The sequence below is a fragment of the Pipra filicauda genome, unplaced genomic scaffold (genome assembly GCF_003945595.2).
Source record: "Pipra filicauda isolate LSUMZ 115617 unplaced genomic scaffold, ASM394559v2 scaffold657_size180086_pilon, whole genome shotgun sequence".
Classification (NCBI taxonomy): Eukaryota; Metazoa; Chordata; class Aves; order Passeriformes; family Pipridae; genus Pipra; species Pipra filicauda.
The window spans coordinates 138,572-160,485 of record NW_024104817.1 but is presented as its reverse complement, the minus strand read 5'-3'; the positions used below and the strand labels follow the sequence as shown (position 1 = coordinate 160,485).

Here is a 21,914-nt window from a genome sequence, read left to right as displayed (position 1 = left end):
CTTTCCCTTCTACATCTCTGACAAAGATAATTTAGAACACCAAGAAACCGATCATTTTAATGATATGCCTAAAACATTCAGTTAAAAGACTCATAGAAGTGTCCACTTACTTTGCAGAAAGGCCATCTTTCATCCATCTTGTCCATTAAGAAAGCAGTAAAAAAATAAATGGAGAAACAAAAATGAAACCCATGTTAGTTTTGGTTTGCGCGTTTTTTTGTTTGGTTTTTTTTGGTGGTTTTTGTTTTTGTGTGGTGTTTTGTAGGGGGTTGTTTTTTTGGGGGGAGGTTGGGGGTTTTTTTGGTGTATCAACAATACAAACAGCATATTAAAAATACTGCTTATCTTCCTTACTTTCTGTCCTGTGGATCCAAAGCACAGAAAATAACGGTATTGACTGAATAATGTCGCCGAAAAAAGAGTCTGGATAGGAAGAAATAGAACAAGTTTCAGAAACATTTAAGATGCTTAAAATTTTAAACAATAAGCAGATCTGAAAAATAAATTTTTTTAGTCTTAACAATGACAATATATCCTTTTTGCTATTTCTGAGTGACCTTGAAAGCCAACTGAACTGCTCCAAACAACAAGAACTTTTTGAAGAAAAGGAAAACTAATCCTCAAGCTAAGAAAAAGGATTAGGAGTATTCTAAAAACTGACCATTTAGATATGTATGATATTAGTGCATAAATGCAACTTCTTGGAACTTGTGCATGACTTGATTATGTTACATTTCAAAATATACACACTTCTAGGCATTACAGTTTAATGTTCTGTCCTTGATCTGCTACAAATGCTTGCAGACCCCATGGAATTAAGAAGTCTGGCACTTTTTTTTTAATCTATAATGAATTCCTATTGTCCCTTTTTTGTTATTGTAATTTTTCAAAATGAAAAGAGTTCACGGTAGCCTAAATAGCATTTAGTACAAAGTAAATATAAATTAACTTTTAATCATAGTTTTTTACAGGATATCCAAAGCACTGTTTCAAATACTGGAGATACCCAGCATCTGCTTAAGTCAACTCTGTTCAGTGATACTAGTGAAAGACATTGTGAAGATAAATCATTCCACTGAATAAGTTCAATATCAAATGCTGGCAAAGCCATTACTTTCTTTTTTTATAAGAAATAGCAACAAAAAAATGCCATGGCAAAATGACCTTCCAGAGGTAAAATATGCTATGTGGAAGTAATCTACATAGCTTAAATATTACTCATGTCCATAGCTCCAGTACTACAGCCAGCTTACACTGTCACCATCATTCTTTCGATAATCCTAGTATCCTCTAAGAATGTAACTAGGAACATTAAATCAACAGCAGCCAACAGTTGCTGAGGACAGGATATTCTCTTCCCATCCCTCTTTTGCTTACTTTCTTTGATTATCTGTCAGTGTGATTCCCTGTGCAGACACCTTGAAATGGACAACGGTTGAGACAGGAGAAGGATCTTGCATCAGTGTCAAGCTCAAGGCTTTCTGTACTGCCTGGTAGCCTGTGAGGGATTCCATCTCCACTGAATTCAGGTACCACACATTACATGCTGTAACAAAAGAGGAGAAAGGCTTTGAAGGGTCATAGGCATTTTGCTCTCCCTTTGTTTTTAATACCACTATATTAAAGCCAATGACTATATTTATCTATTACCCATAGATCCTGAAATTTAAATAAATACAAGACATTACCAGAGAGTACCTTTGTAGGGACTACTGGAGCAAAGGCTTCCCCAAGGGGAAAGAAGGGGAATATTTTGCTTTTAAGTTCAAATACATCAGCCAATTAGAAAATACACATTCGCAGCATACGTTCAAACATTTTTTAGTTTCAAATAGTATTTAAACTATATTCAAAGGAAACTATTCACTTGTTTGACAAGACAAGAATGTTTTCACTCCAGAAAGAATTGAGATTTGTTGCAAAGCTCACTTCTCATTAATTTCATAGTGTTTTTTATGTTTAGTGATTTCAGGGCAAACAAAACGCTGATAAAAATTACTGACATATATTTTTAGGCCTATTCTTTGCTTCAGCTTGTGCTTACTTCTAAAAGAACTATTTGTCTCCCAGAGATAAGAGTAACTTCTGACATATCTCCATAAAATAGATGCTCATTGGTTTCTAAGGCTACCAAACAGTTACTTTTTTGACCTGGTTTAATATCAAATCTGCAGTGAGCACTAGGAAAAAATGTACTAATCTTACACAGAATTATACAGTAGTACTATAGTACAATACTACATAGTACACCGCTATCTAACATTGTGCAGCACAACTTTACTATTATATAGTATTAATAGAATTATTCACATGCTTATTTGGGGACTGTGGTATAAAGTCAGATTTCAAACAGATTAAGAACAAGCAAGAATGATTATACACATCCATAGCTAAACACTGGTACCAACAGATTTTGTGTTTGGTAAAAACATCTGTGTCGGTATCCAGGACAGAATTTACAACTGGCAGCTGACACGTACAAATTACCATGCTAATATTTCATTTGTTTAGCAGTTTAGCTTGGCTTGCCAACATTATGAAAGCAAAGATCAAATTAAATCTAATGGCTTCTCTTTTCATATGGCTATTCTGTAATCAAGACTTAAGCTTTCTCCTATTATTATCTCCATATAGAGCTAGACGTTGGCACTTTCGAAACAACTGAGTAATCACACAGTTAAAGACTGCATAAGCCTAAGTTTGATTCCAGCATGATAATCGGCCCAGTAACTTCAAGCTCTGAAGTCTATCAGTGAAAGAAGGGATCATGACATTTTTTTGATTTGCAAGGGTAAGATTTCCAAAATATATTTGCACATGGGTGCGATGGTCTCAATAACTGTCGTTTGAATCAATGCACAGAGGGATTCAAGATGATGAGTAGCAACCCAAAACTGTAAGTAACATTCCAAACCATAAGCTCTCCTCACCTCACTACTGTGTATGGTTGATACAGATCTAAAGCTCTTCATTATTCTGTGAGTCCTTCCCACCACAGGAAGCTTCCCTTCTTTCACAGTCACACACATCACCACTTCTGTGACATCAAGAGTCCCTCTTCTGCCACACAGTGCATTGGTGTCAACAGACTGTATTCAGGTTTTGTTTCTAAATGAAATCACCAAGCATTTTATCTAGACCACCCTCAATGTGATAATTCAAAAAGCAGTTACCAAATACAGTAGATTACTTCTGTAGCACAAAAAATAATAAATGGAACCTTTTTCAAAAGTGTTGGAAAGTGCAAAGACTGCCAGCTTAAAACGGAGATTATGGGAAAGGAAAGGTAACGAGAAAGGCTGAAAAATTTCTCATTTAAGTACATCAAGCATGGTCTAACAAAGTATTTAATGCAGATGTGCTGCAATGTTGCTGCTCTTGGTCTTTCACACATGGCATTTTGGAGCACGTTTGCGCCACCAGCAACAGCTTAACAATGCTGCTTCTAGACTGGCAATGTGATTTGTTTAGAATGCTTAGTCCACTGACTGGAAACAGAAATGAAAAACTGTGATTTATTTGCTGCAGAAGATTTTGTTGCTGAACAAGAAGTTTAATAAAGTAAGGTCTGTTCTAGGGAAAAGCCTCTTATCTGTATGGTTTCTAGTCTTCAACTGTCACTCTCCAAGAAGCAAAGGATTTCTAGTCGGCTTCTGCATTTAGATCATAACTGGAAATGCTCATTAGGTTTTTCAGACAGCTATAAAAAATAATCATTCTAGGAGAACACGTAATATTTTGCATGTGGAGTGGGAGAAGGGTAGGGTAAAGAAGGGCAGGGAGAAAGTGTATCTGCTTTGAAGTTTCTTTGAAAGGACGAAATGTACAAGTTTCTGGTTTGCACTTCAGTGTTGAACTCCACCAGCTAAATGTCTCTATGACTGAAAAGAGACTGTTGAAACATGGAAAATCAGTGGGAAATGATGTATCAGGGCAAAATAAAAACCGAACACCTGATAATCTCTCCTAGTTAATTTATCTATTCAGGTTCCAGACCCTTGTTTAAAAATGAAAATAACAACAAAAGAGGTTAAAACCAAATGTACTAAGCACCCCAAATGATCCATGATATGACAGCTCCCATATGACTACTGCCCCAGTTGAAGGAAGAATTATTTCTTTTTCTTTGAAAAGCATTGTCTGAGCAAGGAGAAACCAATATTTTTTCTATATTGTCCACAAGAAACCCCAACCAGTGAGCCAACATGTGCTCACTCCCAGTACAGCCTCGCAAAGACTTGCTATTGCCTCAGCCACACATGCCTGCTCAATTACAGCACTTGAAGTAGTACTTCACATTTTTAAGTCAAAGCAGATTGCTGCACAAGCAAGAAGCAACACTCTCTCCAGAGCTGCTCAGCTTGGCAACCACCTCCTTCACAAGTGCTCTAAAATAGGTGAGGGCCATGAGGCAGCATTCTTAGAAAGGCATGCTTGGCCACAACACTCACTTGTGGCTCCAGTAGTAGACTAAACTCAAAGGAGAGTGCTAAATGCAGTGTATTCCCATGCTCTAACGGCACTAATTGGGTGGATAGATAGATCCTAGGGAGAATTCACAGCAGCCTGAAAACCACGGACCATGGGAGGGCATGGACAGGATTCCCTGGGCATGCCCACTGTATAGTGGAATAACACAACAGCTGCATTTCTTCTAAGGACGGCCTTAAGGTTACTAAGAGGTACTCAGAGCAATATCCAATATAGTGAGTTAGGATGCCACCACACTTCTTCATACAGGTTGTTTAACTAGCTCTCTCTGGATCAGCTGTACACAAACAAAGCAGATAAGAAGCAGAGCTGCCCCTACACAGCCTGCTGCTAATACCTCCATCTGAGAGTGATACAGATGGTACCAATGCATAGCATCACATTGTTTGGAGGCAGTCTGGTCAGGGTTCTTTTGTCACATCAATAATCTCATTGTAAGACAAATTAACTTGCCAGAATGGGTGCTGCAGTATGCATGAGAATCCATAAAACAGCATCCAATGGGAAAGACACAGGATATTTCGTAACAACACGCAACACAGCACCAAGTGAAGCACAGGGCATTGTTATTTAATATTTTTAGGGTTTTTTCAGATTGATAGAACAGTAAGCATTTTCCAGTGGTATTGTTGACCCCTATTACGAGAACTTAACTTTACTGTACACCTTCCTTAGTTGGCTTTTGCAGACCTCAGACATAGTTCATGAACCTCTGCAACCACAAGTTGAAAATATCCTCTCTAAGATCATCAGTTATGAAAGCAATGTCACTGCTTAAAAGCTGCTGTGCTTGAATAAATCTCTGTATACCTCACAGTCTCATGAAATACATGACTGGAAAGCAAACCCATGACTGTAGAACTTAGGAGCTGGTTGCAGAAAACAGAATGAACCTGGTACACATCCACACTGTACCCTTTACACTTCTACACAGCACTCTAAATTTAACTGCTCCCTTTACACATCCTTCAGTCTAGTCCAAGCTTCAGTTTTTCCCAGTCTGTAAGATACAAACTTTGGTGACAGTCAAATGCAAGGAAAAAGTTTAACAGACCTGCACCCTGTTTGAGAAGCTCTGCAGCTGAGTTTGCAGCAGTTTGTGGAGAAGTTTCTGCTATCTCCTCCAAGGGATCTGCAAACAGAAAACACTGTCAGTGTCTTCTATGGACTTCAATCAACAAATCAAAGCATATGGTCAAGTATGAGTTTAGCATTTTTAACTGTGATCTCATCTACTGGACAACTCTTGGTCAGAAACATGAAACAATCTTGTATCTGAAATTATAATCATTTATGTGGGTTTTGTGCTGCATCAGGTTTTTTTGCCTTGAGCACTGCAAGATGCTAAACCTTTATTTCCTGACAATAAAAGACATAACTCCATAGGCATATGCTGCAGGGGTACACGTGATGCCACACTGAAACAGTACTTATAGCTATATTCTCTCACTACAACCTGAAAATATTTTAAATAGTGAAATTTTAACTATCTTACTGTATAATTTACACTAATTTATACACAAAGGCTTTGTGTTAGCATGATGAAGTCAATTAATTATATTTTGATTCAGAAGATGACAACATAATGCTCCTTTCTTCTTCCTTAAAAAACATCTCAACCTTTAAGACAGCAGTGGAATGTTTGCCTCCCAATTGTTTGTTAAAATTAGTGAGAAAACCATCTACCAGCCTGTTGTTTCAATTATACAAATGCATGTAAAAACATCTCACTTACTGCTTCCTTTAGCATGATGTATGCTAGCTTTGAATATATTCAAATGAGGAAGAGAGCCATAATACAATTTGTGACACTGTTCACATGTCTAGAGTTATAAGAGTTATCCAGATGCTTTAAATACTCCAGGCACTGCATTCTGTCATTAACCACAGAAGATCATCTTAAAAAATGAGATCAAATTGGATTAAAAACTAAATACAAAATAAAATTTCACTGTGGTATGTTTACTCAGGGCAAGGCAAAAGTTTCAGTCCTGTACCTCTGGCAGAGAGAAGTAGTTTTCCATTTTAGGTGATGAGGGTAAGGAGAACAAGCCCACCTGCCACATTGTTTTGCCACATAAAGAGATCTCTTGTCAGTACTACCATAGCATATTTTTGCGCTAAAATGGTTTCATTAATGTATTTGCATAAATCAAATGCTATTTTTGAACACTGACATACAGTCTTTAACAAAAGTTTAAAAAGTTCAGTCAAAAACCACTTGAACATTTAACATTTTAGTAATGCATCTGAGGTTAACTTAATGTAGGAGAATATCAGACAGCTGTGTCTAAATCTAACCATGCATGAGCATAATATAATGTCTAAGTACATTTGTCTTCCTACATGCTAGATTACTGTGTGGATTTCCATGATGCATAGATTTTTATGACTGGAATATCACAGTACTAGTGTGTTCACAACTACACCGTGGATAAGGGTCATCATCAGTACTGAAGAACCACTTTTAAAACACAGTTTGCTTCCCTGAGCATTTTTGCTTAGCTCTCGACTTGTGACACATTCACCTGCCTTCAGACATTGACTTTAAAGCAGAGCTTGCCTGGGTATATCTCTTCTGTACTTTAACAAGCATACCTCTGTCTGGAATGAGGAGCTTGCAGGGCAATGCCAATGGAGTGATGGAATGCTGATACACCAGAGCTGTCAAACTCCCTGTGATCAGAAAAGCAACAACACATGCACAGTTAACTTGGTGGACAAAAAGAATGCACAAGTTATGTTTGCTTTCAAGTATTTTATAGACCAAGGGCCCCTTCTGCTTCCCTTAAAAAAAAAAAAATCTCCTGGTACCAAGAGACCAAGAAGGACCCAAGATCTTCTTGGGTCAACTTTAGTGTATTCATGTTTCCCAATACCATCCTAGTTGGATGATCTTGAACTCATTAATCACAATCATATGCCCCCTTTCCCTGCTTAAATGCACTGCTTAAATCCTAACCTAAATGTCTTTACTTCAAATGGAGAAAGAACAAAAATGCCAAAATACAGTCAGTAGATTCTTTTCAATGCTCTTAACTTCTGCTACATTAAATGTAGTAAAATCTTATTAAGATTATAAGAACACAAGAGGTCACTATCCTATTATGAGGCAGAGAAAGACCAAGGAGTTCTACCTCTTAGCCACCTTCACTGTCTAGTGTTCTGTTTAATACACATACCTGTATTCTGTACTTCTAAAAGTGTAAAAGATGGTCTGGGTAAATCCCCTTTCATTCAATGCAGCAGTGAGGTACATACCATTCTCTATTAAATTATTCTTTTTTATTCAAAGTCACTTTTGTCATTTGTACTTGGCTTAATTAAAATAATTAAACATTAATAATCCTTGAAATTAGCATGTGAAACTATGCTCTAAGCAGTGAGAGGAAAGCACAGTATTCATCAATCTGTTTGTACAAAAAGCCATCCTTCAATACCATTTACAAACAAGCATCAAACATTATAACCATGTGCTGGAGAAAAATCCCAGCTCAACCAAAACCAACCTCATTTTTACAGTTCATCAAAAATTTCTTCAAAATGGATCACAACACCAATATAGCTCAGCTATCTGATGCGACACTGGCAGTGGTAGACAAGCTTGACTGCTTGAAGCTTGGTCATGTGCATCTGTGCTAGAGCACCCTGTACATCTACTTAAGGTAAATGTGTAGGCTCCTGTAACCTTACAATGGGTTCCTACAGAAATCATCAGGACTCGAGCTAAGTATTCTCTCGTTTGCGCTCCACCCAAGTCAGCACTGGCAAATGCAAACTGTTTCCATTTTCTCTGTCCCTGTGATGCACAGTACTTACCAAAATACGGTTCATTTGGGCATCCTTTCAAGCGTACCCCCTTCTGAGTACATTCAATCAGAAAATGCCTTACAAGTTCATTTGACAAATCTCCAACTGTGTTAAAAAAGAAAGATCATGAAAAGAAGCAATGAACTGACAATTCTCACAAATTAGCAAGTCTTTATGAAGCGGTTTGTCCATATTATGACCAAATGTTTTATATGCAGCATGCGAAGAATACGTTAGATCTACTTTGCTGCAAAATTACAAGCTGTAGTAAAAAGGTCATTTTGAGACAAATAAATAAGCAACTAGCTCACTTTAAACAACCAGAGGAAATGGTTTTATATTCCTAAGTGATTGACATCTAAATATACACTGGTGTCCAAAATGTCCAAGCATGGTCACAACTGCAGACGGGAACAGAAATTTGGAAAATGAATGGTTAGAAATTTTGATGCACTTGCCCATTAAAAGAACTCGTAACCAATGTGACCAGAAAGCAGAAGTACAAAGAAATACTCCAATTTCCAGTGACAGTTCTGTTTGCACAAGTTTTCCAGATTAAAACAATAGAAGATTTAGCTACATGAAGATAATGATGCCAAGTCTTTCAGTGAATTTTTAAATTTCAAAATATTTGCAGTTTTATGCTAAGTCTCTGCTCCTGAAAACAAACATATTACATGAAACACTCAGGTTTCACTAGAGTTGTAAAGACAGTTTTTATCTCTGGAATCTAGAACAAACAAAAACAGTTGGACGTAACGAGGAGATTCAAAGTCCAAGAGACACTGAAAAATTCCCTTGAGTTTTAGCATTCTTTTAAACATAAACATATATATGTAGTAGACGTACAATTAAGGCAACTTAATTATTTCTTGAAAGATGCATTCACAATATTTCACACCTAACTACAAACTGAATCCCACTCCAAATAATTACAGGGCTGCTTCACAGCAATGGGACAAAGCTACGCAATCATTCAAACCTTAACAAAAGAGCAACAAATGCGAATACTCCCTTTGACTCTGATCTAGCAGGAAACACATCAAGGGTTGATTTTCAGGCTAAAACAGATGCACATATTAATACAGACAGCAGAAACTTCTATACAAGTAAATATTGTAAAGATGGCTCTTTCAAACAGTTTACTGTTTGCCATTATGCTCTCACAAAATTAAAAATAAATGACTACAAGGTATATGGGAAGGGGAAGCCTGGAACAAGAAACCCTGCAGGAAACTGAACAAATTTGTGCCTTCTGGGATGAAACAGTGGGTATCAAAAAGGCTAAGTATCACAAAGTAAGAAGTGGAAGAATGCTATAGTCTTACTACTACTTGCCTGTGGTACTACCAACATAAACTCTTAAAGGGTAGCAGGGTTTGAACTTCCATGTCTTTCTGTACTTATTGCAACTATCACCACCCTCTGTTGTCTTTGTGACATGGAAGTGGTTCTGCTGATGTTTACTGGCAATAAAAAGAAGGACTACATGGCAAATTGTTATTAAAAGTTGTTTCAAGATACCAGATTGAAACAGAATTTGAAAGTGTTACTGTAATAGAGGTGGGCAGCTAACCTAGCCTCAGAGAAAGCAAACCCAAACCCAAAAAAACCAAACCAACAGCCAACCAACCAACCAAAACAGACAAAACCACGTTTCCATAACAACAACCCCAAGAATCATTGCTTTCCGATGATCTCTGTTGCTTGGCTCACCAGACAGCACGTACTAATGAAACACAATGAGCTTTGTAAAAGAAAAACAGTAGCAACAAAAATAACCCCGCTACCCCTGCAGTAGCACAAATGGAACCAAGAACACTACAGATATTGGAGGCTGAGTTTCCATACATCAATTAATGATTTCTGTACGTTCTTCTCATTTTACCTTTCACAACCATCAGGCACATGGAGGCACTGAAGCCAGCAGAGTGGGTATATTTCACCACTTCTTTTAAACAATTACCACCTTTCCTTAGGGAACCACCTCAGATTTGTATCTTAAGTAGAATTGTCTGAAAACAGAACTTTGGGGTCAAAAATATTCAACCCTCCAGCCAAGTAAAAGCTTGACATGGTGATCTGTGAATCAAATGCAGGGAGGATTAATTGCTGAGATGATAATAATTTTGTATTAGGTTGAGAAGGTACAACACATGCACAGCCACAATGAATAGATTTACACATCACGGTGAAACTGTATAGTACAACAGGCATCTTATTCAGTCTCATTCAACAAGGTACCAAATGTAGCCTGCAATTCAAATTGCACTTATGAGATGAGAAGATTCCAACAGATTATTACCCAGTAATAAGGACTTCCTACTATGTATGGCTTGTTTAATAATATATGAAAGCCCTTAAGTACCTTTCTTTAACTGCAGCACAGAAGGAGGTGGTGTTGCAACTTTCATTGCTAGCCCATAGGCTCCCCGGAAAGAATGACTGTCTCGAACAATGAATGACCCAGGTTCCTTGTCCTTGAGAACAGCAATGGCTGCAAGGAGTTCCAGGAAAGAGAGAGAGAAAAACAGTTCAAGTAGAATGCACAGACTCAAAACGTACAGAAGTGCAAATCTATATTTAATACAAGATAAAGGAAGTAAGATGCTTTTCTCTGTCCTAATTGCTGTAGAACAGAATACAGTCAAGCATATTTGGGGGACCCAAGTGGAAACACCTTGTCCAAATTTCACAGATACTTCTTTCAAAGAAGCCTGAAGTACAGATCCCTATTGATTTTTAAACTGAGAAGGGTGCTAAGGTCCCACCAGGATTCCTACAACCAGTGCAAGAGCAAGTTGATTTCTGTTTAGATTTTGTCAGCTTGTTAAAAGTGTTACAGACTGCATAGCTCTCTGTAATTCCCACGGTAACTAGACAGCACTGTTTTTCACTTCCTATTCAGCTTCAACGGGCAGAACAGATTTGTTTTCATCTACCACCAAGTTTCTGTCTCTGCAAAGCAGTCTCACTCCCTTAGTAGTTTTAAAGCAAAGGAAGGGAGGTAACTGAATATTTTGCTCTTTCACTGTCCAAGCATTGAAATATTTTACATCTATATTCTGGGATCTCTTCTGCAAGTGTGATATGAAGACCTCCCCAGGAGGAACCACTTGCAGTTGCTTTGCATGAGTCTGCTGCAGACTTTGAAATCTAGTCGTCCAAAATTTTAAACTTATTTTGAAAACAGACAAAAAGTTAATCTAAAGACTCATCTTAATAAAACCTTTGTACTTTGCTTTCCCACCCTCCCAACTTTTTAGCAATACTTGTGTTTGTTTCAAGAATTTCTTAGGATCAGAAAGCCTTCAGAGAAACCCTAGAAAAAGCCCAAATTTGACCTTGGACTCCATAATTGTCTGTTTACACAGAACATGGATATTATGCATGTGGGGCACGAAGTCATATTTTCCAAGGTCTGAGCAATGATTACATCATAAATACATATATTTTTTCCATAAAAAAGGGCAAGTAACAAAAAAAAACCTGAGAAAATGCAGACTTAATTGTTTCTTCTGTTAAAGCAAGTAAAGCAGACATATGTACACACTCTGTTCTATTCATCTGTCAGATGGCAAAAGAAAAAACCTTTTTTCACAACACCATGTATTGAGAGGATGACAATGAATACGTCAAACCTTGCAATTCAGCAGTATTCACATAATACTTCTAAATACACAGAAATACCCTATCACATGAACGTTCCATTAAACACAGAAAAAAATAACAAATGCTCCTCCTCCTCAGCAACAGTATCTTAAAACACTTTTCAAAAGGAATTTTACTTCAAAAAGAGGCATATTAAAAGACCGGGAAAATTTTCGTCTCATTTGTTCAAGCAGTTAGATTTAAAATTCCTTCATTATCTACTTCTCTCCCTAGACACGCATCAAGTCAGAAATATTTTTCTGTACTTTTACAGACTCATTTCTCATTATGAGTGGTGAACAGATAAGAGAAAGGGGATTGGAGTGAAAGAACCACTAAACCATCATCCAAAAATGAATTAATGTTCTGTTTTCTATGATCTTTATTCCACTGAGGGTGTATTTAGCACTACACAACAACATTCTCACCATCTGAGAACCTAATAACTAGACAGACATAGCAATTTATTGTTTGCCAATAGCTGAAGTTCACAGTGTTTTGCTTTAGTATGAACATCTTTCTCAATGCAGAACTAATTAGCAGTTTTTCCTTTCTGACAAGTCCATTTTAAAAATTGTATTTTAAGATCCTGCCATAACTCATTAATCACAATTCAGTATAGCTTAATATTCAGTATGAACACAAGCACCATCAGACCAATTGCATTTGCAAAGCACCCAGCATGCTTCTTTATGCACTGTTTCAGGGACAAGATGGAAGTTCATAGCATCACAGAATCATAGAATGGCCTGGGTTGGAACAGACCTTAAAGATCACACACTTCCAACACTCCAGCTGTGGACAGGGACATCTTTCATCAGATCAGAGCCCCATCCAACCTGGCCTTAAACACTTCCATGGATGGGGCATCCACAACTTCTTTGGGTAGCCTGTTCCATTGTCTCTCCACTCTCAGAGTAAAGAATTTTTTTCTAATATCTAATTTAAACCTACTTTCAGTTTGAAACCATTCCCCCTTGTTCTGTCATTACATGTTCTTGTAAAAAGTCCCTCTCCATCTTTCTTGTAGGCTCCTTTCAGGTACTGGAAGGTTGCACTTAGGTCACTCTGAAACCTTCTCTTTTCCAGGCTGAACAAGCCAAATTCTCTTAGCCTTTCCTCAAAGGAGAGGTGCTCCATCCCTCTAATTAACCTGGTGGCCCTGCTCTGTACTCACTCTGACAGCTCTCTGTTCTTCCTGTATGCTGGATGCAGTACTCAAGGTGCTTGTAAGTATACATTTTCACATAGGTAATAAAAGCTTTCTTCAGCTCATTCAATAATACATCTACAAATAAATGCACTGTATCTGCACTGTACATCATAAAGATGTTGTTCCGTGGAAGTGTTATTTCATGACCTTCGAGAAATTATTAACGTCACCTGCAGCTGACAACTGAAATTCAGGCTACAGAAGGACTCGTAGATGAGGATGCTTTTGTGATGACTTCTAGCTAATAAATTATTCTGAAGTCATGCCAGAACAGCACAAATACTCAAAAGGTTTCTCAGAGCAGACAGTTCTTTGGTATTGCTTCATGCTTATCTGCCGTTCCACAATCTGAAGCTTCTCAGTAAAGGATATTTGCAGCAGCTACCACAGGTAGATCTGAATTACTTCATAGTTCATTCAGTTAGGCTAATAATTTGATTAACTGATAATCTGATTAACTGGATATTTTTTAAGGACTATTTGACTGTCGCCCTCCACACTCAAATTCAGTCTTTCAACCAAAGAAATTAAGTGAGGTTGTCTGTGGCCCTTCTAGGTTTTATATTTCTTTTAAACATCAGGGATGTATCAAAAAAACTTAACGAGATTTCATCAACTAGCTTTTCTGTGAATGGATATACCAGAATATATATCAGTTGATATACCTTGTTCTCGTGAAATATCGGGTTTATACCAGAACTTGGATGTGTCCTGAACAAATTTTACGGTCACATGTTTATCAATTGTGTTTTCTGTAAAATAAAAGGGGAAAATGTCAAGATATCTTTTAAATATAAAAGCATTTTTACTTTTCTTTCTAACGTCCAATCACCCTAATTACTCAAAAATCTCATCATTAGGACAATTTAAAGACACTGAGCTGTTTTAGAACCAGGAAATACATAAGATACACTACACTAAGATTCTGAAAGTATGTCTGAAGCTTCATTTTGCAAAATCTACAAAATATTAAAAACTCTTATAAAACTGTATTAAATACACACTTCTCAACAGGGTCCAGTGAACACACATCTACGTTTTTAACTAGTAGTGGCACAAGTCTAAAAGGGGCAGAGAGAAGCCAGCCCTTTTTAAAGGAAATTGGATTCCACATTACTCACTTGTAGTTTGGCAGTTGAATAGGCAAGTTGCTCTTAGCTGATAATCTAGGAAGTGCAGGAAGAACTCTGCATCCTTGTTTCCTGAATAATACATCCAAAGACAGTGAACTGGCACTACTTACTGCAAACATTCAAGTCCTCTGCGCCATTTTCATTCCAACACTTTTTTTTCCCCTCTATTTTTTTCTTTCTCTCTTCCACTTTTAAAATCTCCTAAATGCTTTTTATAAACTCATATAAAACCTAATGTATTTTGCATTTCTCTGATGCAGAACTTACCTGGCACTGGGGAAGGGCTTAACATCTTTGAGAAATCTGGGAGGACGTTTGGGAAGGGAATGCTGATTGTGCTTCCACTGTGAGGGCTAGAGAAGCCACTTGAAGAAGGTGACACGGAGGCAAAGAAACGTTCTCCTTCAGAGGACCTCTTCTTCTCTGGAAGAGGCGGCTGAGCACGTACGTTCCCTCCATGGTGCTGCTGAACTGCACTGTTCTGGCTATTGTGTCTAGAGGTCACTCTAATAAAGTTTTGTGTCAAAAAGCCACTCTCCTCAGCACCTGCCACTGATGAGCTCAGGGTTTTAGGAGAGCTGCTAGCACTGGCTATGCAAGTAGCTTGTGTCTCCTCTCCAGGAGAGCTACTGCCCCTGACAGCCCCACTGTAGCTCAGGTAGGCACGGGCACTGCTACTGATAGCATGTTCTTGCTGTGGTTCTGCTGGTGAATTCTCCAGGTTGCTCAGGGTGACCACTTGCAGTCCTGGAGTTTGGAAATGAGACAAGAGAGAGACATCTTGCATAGCATTTGAAACTTCAGAGGGCACAAGGTAACCTCCTGGCTGCCTGGTGTTTCCCATTGAAAACTGAGGTGATAGGGAAGCTTTAGGGCTGCTTTCAAGCCAAAGACGTTCTGTTGCAGGAGAGCTGTCAAAAAAATAAAAAGCCAAAAATTGAACATAAAAATAAAACAACAGCCAAGTCATTCCTTTAAAAGGTCACTGTACAACCCATAATTCAGCAATCATTGAAAGCAATGAAACACCACACCCAGGCCAATACCTCACAGTGCTCTTTGAAAATATGCTGGATCAAGGGATCCATTCTCACCCTGACACTCATTTCTTCAGTGTAGGTTACTATGTTCTACTTATCTCACCCTCCACCTAACCATGTTGATGGGATAGTTTCTGAGTTTGCACCATAGAACAGTCCATCAAATCAATGACAGTTAAAGATACTTCTCCTTCTCCCTGTTTGAGAGGGTTACTTTTAATATGAATGAGTTTTGTGAAGCTGTTCACAGCATTGCTTCACATACAGTGGTCTTGCTGAGCTAAAGTTCTAGCTGGAAAAGAGCAGTAGGAGGCAAGAATTTCTTATGCCAAAGCTGCCATCAAAGGTAGAGGTTTACAGAAGGAACCTGACATGCTCAAATCAGTTCCTACATGCAGAGTGTCTTTTGCTCACAAAAAAAAAAAAAAAAAAAAAAAAAAATGGGCTAAGGAGGTAGCTGTGCACCATCACACAATAAATTAATAACTATTATAAAAACAGAGTTCACAAGGTCCATCACAGACCAGGTTGCTTTTAATACAATTTATATTTAAAAAAAGAGGCAGGTCCAGTTGTTGATTTATTCGACAATGGAATAATTTTGATTTATAGAATTAGAATTAAATATTTCAACAGTAAACATTAGATTTTTCTACTGGGTAGCAATTCTACCTATTCAAGTGAAAAATAAACAAAAATTCCTTCTAAACAAGAGAAACTAAGCTTCTGATGAAATCATCTGATAAAAGTTTGTCTCCCTGCTTCTAAAAATGTATGTCCTTAGACTGTAGCTGGAAAATATTACTAATATAAAATCTAGAGGGAGCAAACTCATCATGAAATGCAAGGGGGAAAGAGCTGACATAAGATATATATTAAAAAGGAAAGGATATTTAATTAAAAGGGAACTGTGGGCATGGACGCCAGTAGATTTGAACGGCTCAAAGTAGAAGGGCCATAAAGAAATGGAAGGGAAGTAAATGGAAGAAGACATCACTGCAAGAAGAAAAAACTCTACAGCTGTAGCTATCTGCTAGATGAAATGAAAAATGACAGAAAAATACTTTGAAAGAAGGGAACAAAATTTTCACGATAAAGTCTGAAGCAGGTATGTAAACTTGATAATAACTGCATTGCCTGACAAGCTTTTAATATGTATCCACTTATTTGTTTCATTGCATCCTCTGCAGCAAACAGCAACATACTTTGTTCAGTCTTATGATTCACATTCGTAATCACAAAACCAAAACATTCTTTCACAGTCTCAGTACTGGTAGAAAATTGAACCAATTATATTGGAAGATAAATAAAAGATAAATAGGTAACAACATACTTGAAGTACTCACTGAGAGTCTGACACACCAACCAAATACTTACTGAGAAAAAGTAATCAAATAGCCAAGAACAAGAACAGGATAATTAGCCATAAAGGAATGTTATCACATAGTGATAGAGAAGGTAACCTCATCAGGTTATGCCACCTTGCCTATTAAGTAAATATAGGGCATAACTAATGACTTATGATTATTGTTATGGTGCTCTGAACCTTCAAACAGTAGCCAGGGACTCTTTGTTTGTTTGCTGCTTTTTGTCATTTCTCAGCTTATTCTGTAAGCTCCTTTGGACAAGCACTACCTGGTAAATTTATACTATTCAAGCTCTGGTCCAGAGCCCTACAAGTTTACCACAATACAATTATAAAATAATAAAATTTCTAAACCTGCTGAGCAGTAGAAAGAGAGTCAGCTATACACTACCAAAACAAACCCACTGACATTTTACTGACTAAAAACACATGGATTGCAGCAAGAAGAGTGCTCCCTTTCTCTCATATTCCAATGTGAAATTTTATGAAACAGTTTTCAGTAAACCATTAGAGATGTTGATTAAGTACATAGAAAAACATATATGAGCTTGTGCTAGCATGTAACATAACTGAGCTATAAAATACTATTTATGTCTTCCTCTGTATCTTCAAAGCTAATTGTGTCCCTGACATAATAAATAATATCTGTGGTATAAATAATATCTGTCCAGCTGGTGGACAACATTTACGTTAAATGTCACAACCAAACTCAAAGTCCCTAGACAAATGCTCTGCAATGAAGATGCAATCATAATGTCTATAACTATAGTTATAAGAACTAAACAAAAAAGTAGGGGAATCTTTTCCTACCTTTCTGCCCCTGGGATAGGACTGTTACTTGAAACAGCACAAGAAGATGCAAAACAGGGCTGAAAGGGGAGATCCATCTGCATGTTGGCCCTCAGCAAAGGATTAGTGCCCACAGTGCTGTCAGACATCACCACACAGTGGTTAATGGCTTCCGTGTAACTTTGAGATTCTGTGGCAAAGAAAACAAAGCAAAAGCAAATTTAAAAACAACACGCATTTGAAGAGTTTTTGTTTGTTTGAGCATTAACAAGTTATTTCACAAAATTATGTTGATCACTGAAAACATCCAGTAGGTCAAGTGGCATATGGAATAAAGATTACAGAATTGCAACACAAACTGTTTGATCAGTTCTCCAGGATACATTCCCCAGATGAGAACGGACCCACCTGTTCCAAGATGTTTTGCATTCCACAGTTCACAGTGTTAATCAGGTACATCTAGTCAAGCATCCTGTGTGACTATATACACTATCTGCACTTAAACAGCAGAGCGACAGAAAATTGAGTATCCTGGTTCTGGCCCAGGACAGGGCTAATTTTTGCAGTAGCCAGAAGGGGACATGGCTAGGACCTGGAGGTTATTCTATACCACCTCAGGTCATTGCCAGGGGTGGGGGGAAGGGAGTCTCTTCCAGGGAGAAGGGGTTCCTTCCAGTCAAGTAAGCATGGTGGAAGGAGCAGTAGGATGGCACCAGTTCCAAGCCAAAGGGAGTGGTCGGGTGGCATGGCTGCAGTTGGGTCAGGTAAAGCTCTCCAGTAAGCATTTTTGCACGTGACTCGTTCTCTCTTTTGTACGTTTTTGTTATTAATATTGTTGCTGTTACTGTTCATTTTCTTATCTCATGGCTGTTTCCAGTAAATTTTTCTTATCTAAACCTATGATCTTCACCTTTTCTGACTCTAATTCTCCTCTCCAGCCCACTGCAGAGGGAAGGGGGAGATGGAACGAGTGAGCAGCAGCACGGTTTGGAGAATCTCACAACATTCGGGTATTAATTCAGCCTGCCCATTCAGCCCACTTGCTGAATGAGGCAGGGGATCTGGTGCATGATGGCACAGAACACAATGAGGTACTCACAACCTTCTTCATATCAGTCTTTACCAGTAAGACAGGCCTTTGGGAACCTCAAGCCCTTGAGACCACAGGAAAAATCTGGATCAAAACGTACCTTCAGTGGAGGAGGACTAAGCAAAGGAGCACTAAAACAAACTGGAAATATTTAAGTCTGTTGTAGTCTGATAGGCTGTACACACAAGAGCTGAGGGAGCTGGCTGATACCACTTCCAGGTCACTCTCAATAATCTTTAAAAGGTCTGAACGACTGGGAGAGATTCCTAAAGACTGGAAGAGAGCAAGCATCACTCATACCTTCAAGAAAGGTATAAAGCATGATCCAGGGAACTGCAGGCGTGGTTAGCCTAACCTCAGTCTCTGCAAAGGTGATGGAGCAACTAACCCTGGAAACAAATTCCAAACATATGGAAGAACAGAAGATGATTGAGAGTTGTCAGGGTGGATTTATGAAGACGAAATCATGCTTATCCACCGAGATAATCTTCTTCAATAAACTGACTGGCTCAGTGGTTAAGGGAAGAGCAGCGGATGTTCTTTATCTCGACTTCAATAAGGCTTTTATCATGGTCTTCCATAACATCCTCATAAACACTCTGAGAAAGCAAGGGTTAGGCGAGTGGACAGTGAGATCTACTAAAAACTGGCTGAATGTCTAGGCCTAGAGGTTTACAATCAGCTACACCAAGTCCACTAGAAGGCAAGTCACTAGCATGATACCCCAGGGGCTAACACCAGGACCAATACACTTCAACACCTTCATTAACAACCTGGATGACAGGATAAAGTTTCATCAGCAAGTTTGCAGACAACAGAAAACTGTAAGGAGTGACTTGACAAACCAGATGGTTGAGCTGCCATTTAGAAGTGGGAGAAATGGGCCAAGAGAAATCTTAAGTTCAACAAGGCGAAATCCCAGGCACCAGCACATGTTGGGGGCCAGCTGGCTGGAGAGAGCACTATGGAGAAGGACCTGGGGGTCCTCAGGGACAGTAAGCTGATCATGAGTCAGCAATACAACCCCATGGCAAAGGTGATCAACAGTACTCTGGACTGCCTAACAAAGTGTTGCCAGCAGGTCTAGGGAGGTGATCCTTCCTCTCTGCTTAGCATTAATGAGGCCATATATGAAGCTCTGTGCCCATTTATGTGCTCCTCCGTACAAGAGAGATAGGGACTTGCTTGAGCAAGTCCAGTGCAAGGTCTCAAAGATGCCTGAACCGTCACTGGGACTGGAACATCTTTTATAGAAGCAGGGGCTGAGAGAGCTGTGACTGTTCAGACTTGAGAAGAGAAGGTTCAGGGGTATATTATCACTGACTGTAAAAACCTGATGGAAAGGAATGAATGCGCATGAGCCAGTCTTCTCACTCTTCTGCTCACATGAGGAGAAAAGGACAGAACTGAGGTTGAAAGGTAGTTTAGCTGCACAGAGCAGCACAAGGTTTAGTTACCTGTTGTGCTCGTTTTGGCTGGGATAGCGTTAACTTTCTTCACAGTGGCAAGTATGGGGCTATGTTTTGGATTTGTGCTAAACACAGGGTTGATAATATAGAGATGTTTCTGTTACTGCTGGGCAGGGCTTACACAGACCCAAGGCCTTTTGTGCTTTTTATACTGCCATGCTGGTAAGGAAGTTTGAGGTACATGGGTGGTTAGGACGAGACACGGTTGGGACAAGTGACCCAAACTGACCAGAAAGATATTCCAGACCATACAACATCATGGTCAGCATATAAAGTAGGGGGAAGAAGGAGGAAGGGGGCACATTTGGAGCATTGGCATTTGTCCTCCCAAGTTACACATGATGGGGACCTGCTCTCCTAGGGATGGCTGAATGGCCAACTTCTCCTGGGCCTGCCCAGGGGAAGCACTGAATTAGTTCTTTGTTTTGCTTTGCTTGTGCGTGCAGCTTTTGCTTTCCCTATTAAACTGTCTTTATATCAACACATGAGTTTTCTGGTTTTTACCCTTCCAATTCTCTCCCCAGTCCTATGGGTGGGGGAGTGAGTGGTGCTTAGTTGCTGGCTGGGGTCAAACCATGACACCTGTGCAGCTGCAGTTTTCACGTGTGAGTTTGTCCACACCACAGAGACACTAATGTAAAGCAACTGTAAACTGTAAATTATTTTCTAATAGCTTGCCATCAGCACCAGAGTAACTGTTTTCTAAACTGACTGGAATCTGAACTACATTCAACTTAATGATACTGGACATAAATACTAAACGATATAGTTAAATAGATGTATTTGGATGAAGAATAATAAGGATGCTATTACTGAAGAGCTTTATACAGCACCAGTTTCATCCTATTCTTTACAGGTACATTTAAATAACCAGTCAAGCTCCAATGAGGATTATATTTTATTATTCTGGATTAGTAAAAAAAAGTCAACACCTATTCACATAAACCCAGGTTCAACAGCACTACTTTCTACAACACAAAAGGCCATGCACTGATACTACAAATGCCTGAGCATCTGAATAGCTTCTTGCACCTGAACAGTCCCATTGACCTCAACACACATTACTCAACTGGAATCCAATAAGACAATCACAGATGAAACAATATCTAATTACTGTCTCTAGAGTTGATGCACTTTGAAAGACTGGGGGGGGGGGGGGGGGGGAAGAGAAAATAAAAAACAAACAAAACCCCAAACAAACAAAAATCCTGCAAACAACAACAACAAAATACAACAAAAACCCAACCAATCAAAAAAAACCAAACCACAAGAAAGTTATTAAACAATTCCATACCTACAAAGAGCTAAGATCACACTAATGCACCTTTTTACACAGAAATCTTTCTAATGTAAAAAGGAGGAAGGCCACTGAAACAAGTCTAAACAAATCTTGTTTTCCCTTCAATTCAGGGCAGAACCTGACAGGAGCATGCAAGGTACTTAAAAGAAATGCCTGAGATAAGAAAATCTGCAAATCAGTGTCCTGACTATAAACCATTTTAATTCCTCACATAGCACACATACTGTACAGAGCAAACATTTAACTGGATGAGGGAAACAGAAAAGTGCAACACTGTCTTTTACCATACGCATTAATTAACTATATCCACAACAGCCATAAAAGTGAACTTCAAGGAAATACTGCAGAAATGTGTTTGGTATGAAAAAGCTAGAGAAATCTAAATCTCTGTCTTATCTACTAGATCACCTAAATTACATTCATCCTTGTACTGGTGCAAACAGAGTCAGAAAAGCTGGCTGCATAAACCCATGATTTAGGCCATATTTCTACTAATATGAGTGGTGCTTGTTTAAACACATATATAATACACAAATATTGACTGTTTATCCAAGTATTATAA

General features: G+C 38.5%; 1 protein-coding gene across 4 annotated transcripts in view; it reads right to left on the bottom strand.

The window, feature by feature from the left end:
• Positions 1 to 21,914, bottom strand: part of TNS3 (tensin 3) — a 163,619-nt gene that overhangs the window by 4,121 nt on the left and 137,584 nt on the right. For all 4 annotated transcript variants that reach the window (XM_039388487.1, XM_039388488.1, XM_039388486.1 and 1 more), the window contains 10 exons: positions 17,515 to 17,683; positions 14,566 to 15,209; positions 13,831 to 13,917; positions 10,670 to 10,798; positions 8,311 to 8,406; positions 7,090 to 7,167; positions 5,546 to 5,623; positions 1,378 to 1,546; positions 355 to 423; positions 111 to 137 (listed from right to left, as the gene is read on the bottom strand). In XM_039388487.1, the coding sequence (XP_039244421.1) occupies positions 111 to 137; positions 355 to 423; positions 1,378 to 1,546; positions 5,546 to 5,623; positions 7,090 to 7,167; positions 8,311 to 8,406; positions 10,670 to 10,798; positions 13,831 to 13,917; positions 14,566 to 15,209; positions 17,515 to 17,683 (1,546 nt within the window). The remainder of the gene's footprint in view (positions 1 to 110; positions 138 to 354; positions 424 to 1,377; positions 1,547 to 5,545; positions 5,624 to 7,089; positions 7,168 to 8,310; positions 8,407 to 10,669; positions 10,799 to 13,830; positions 13,918 to 14,565; positions 15,210 to 17,514; positions 17,684 to 21,914) is intronic.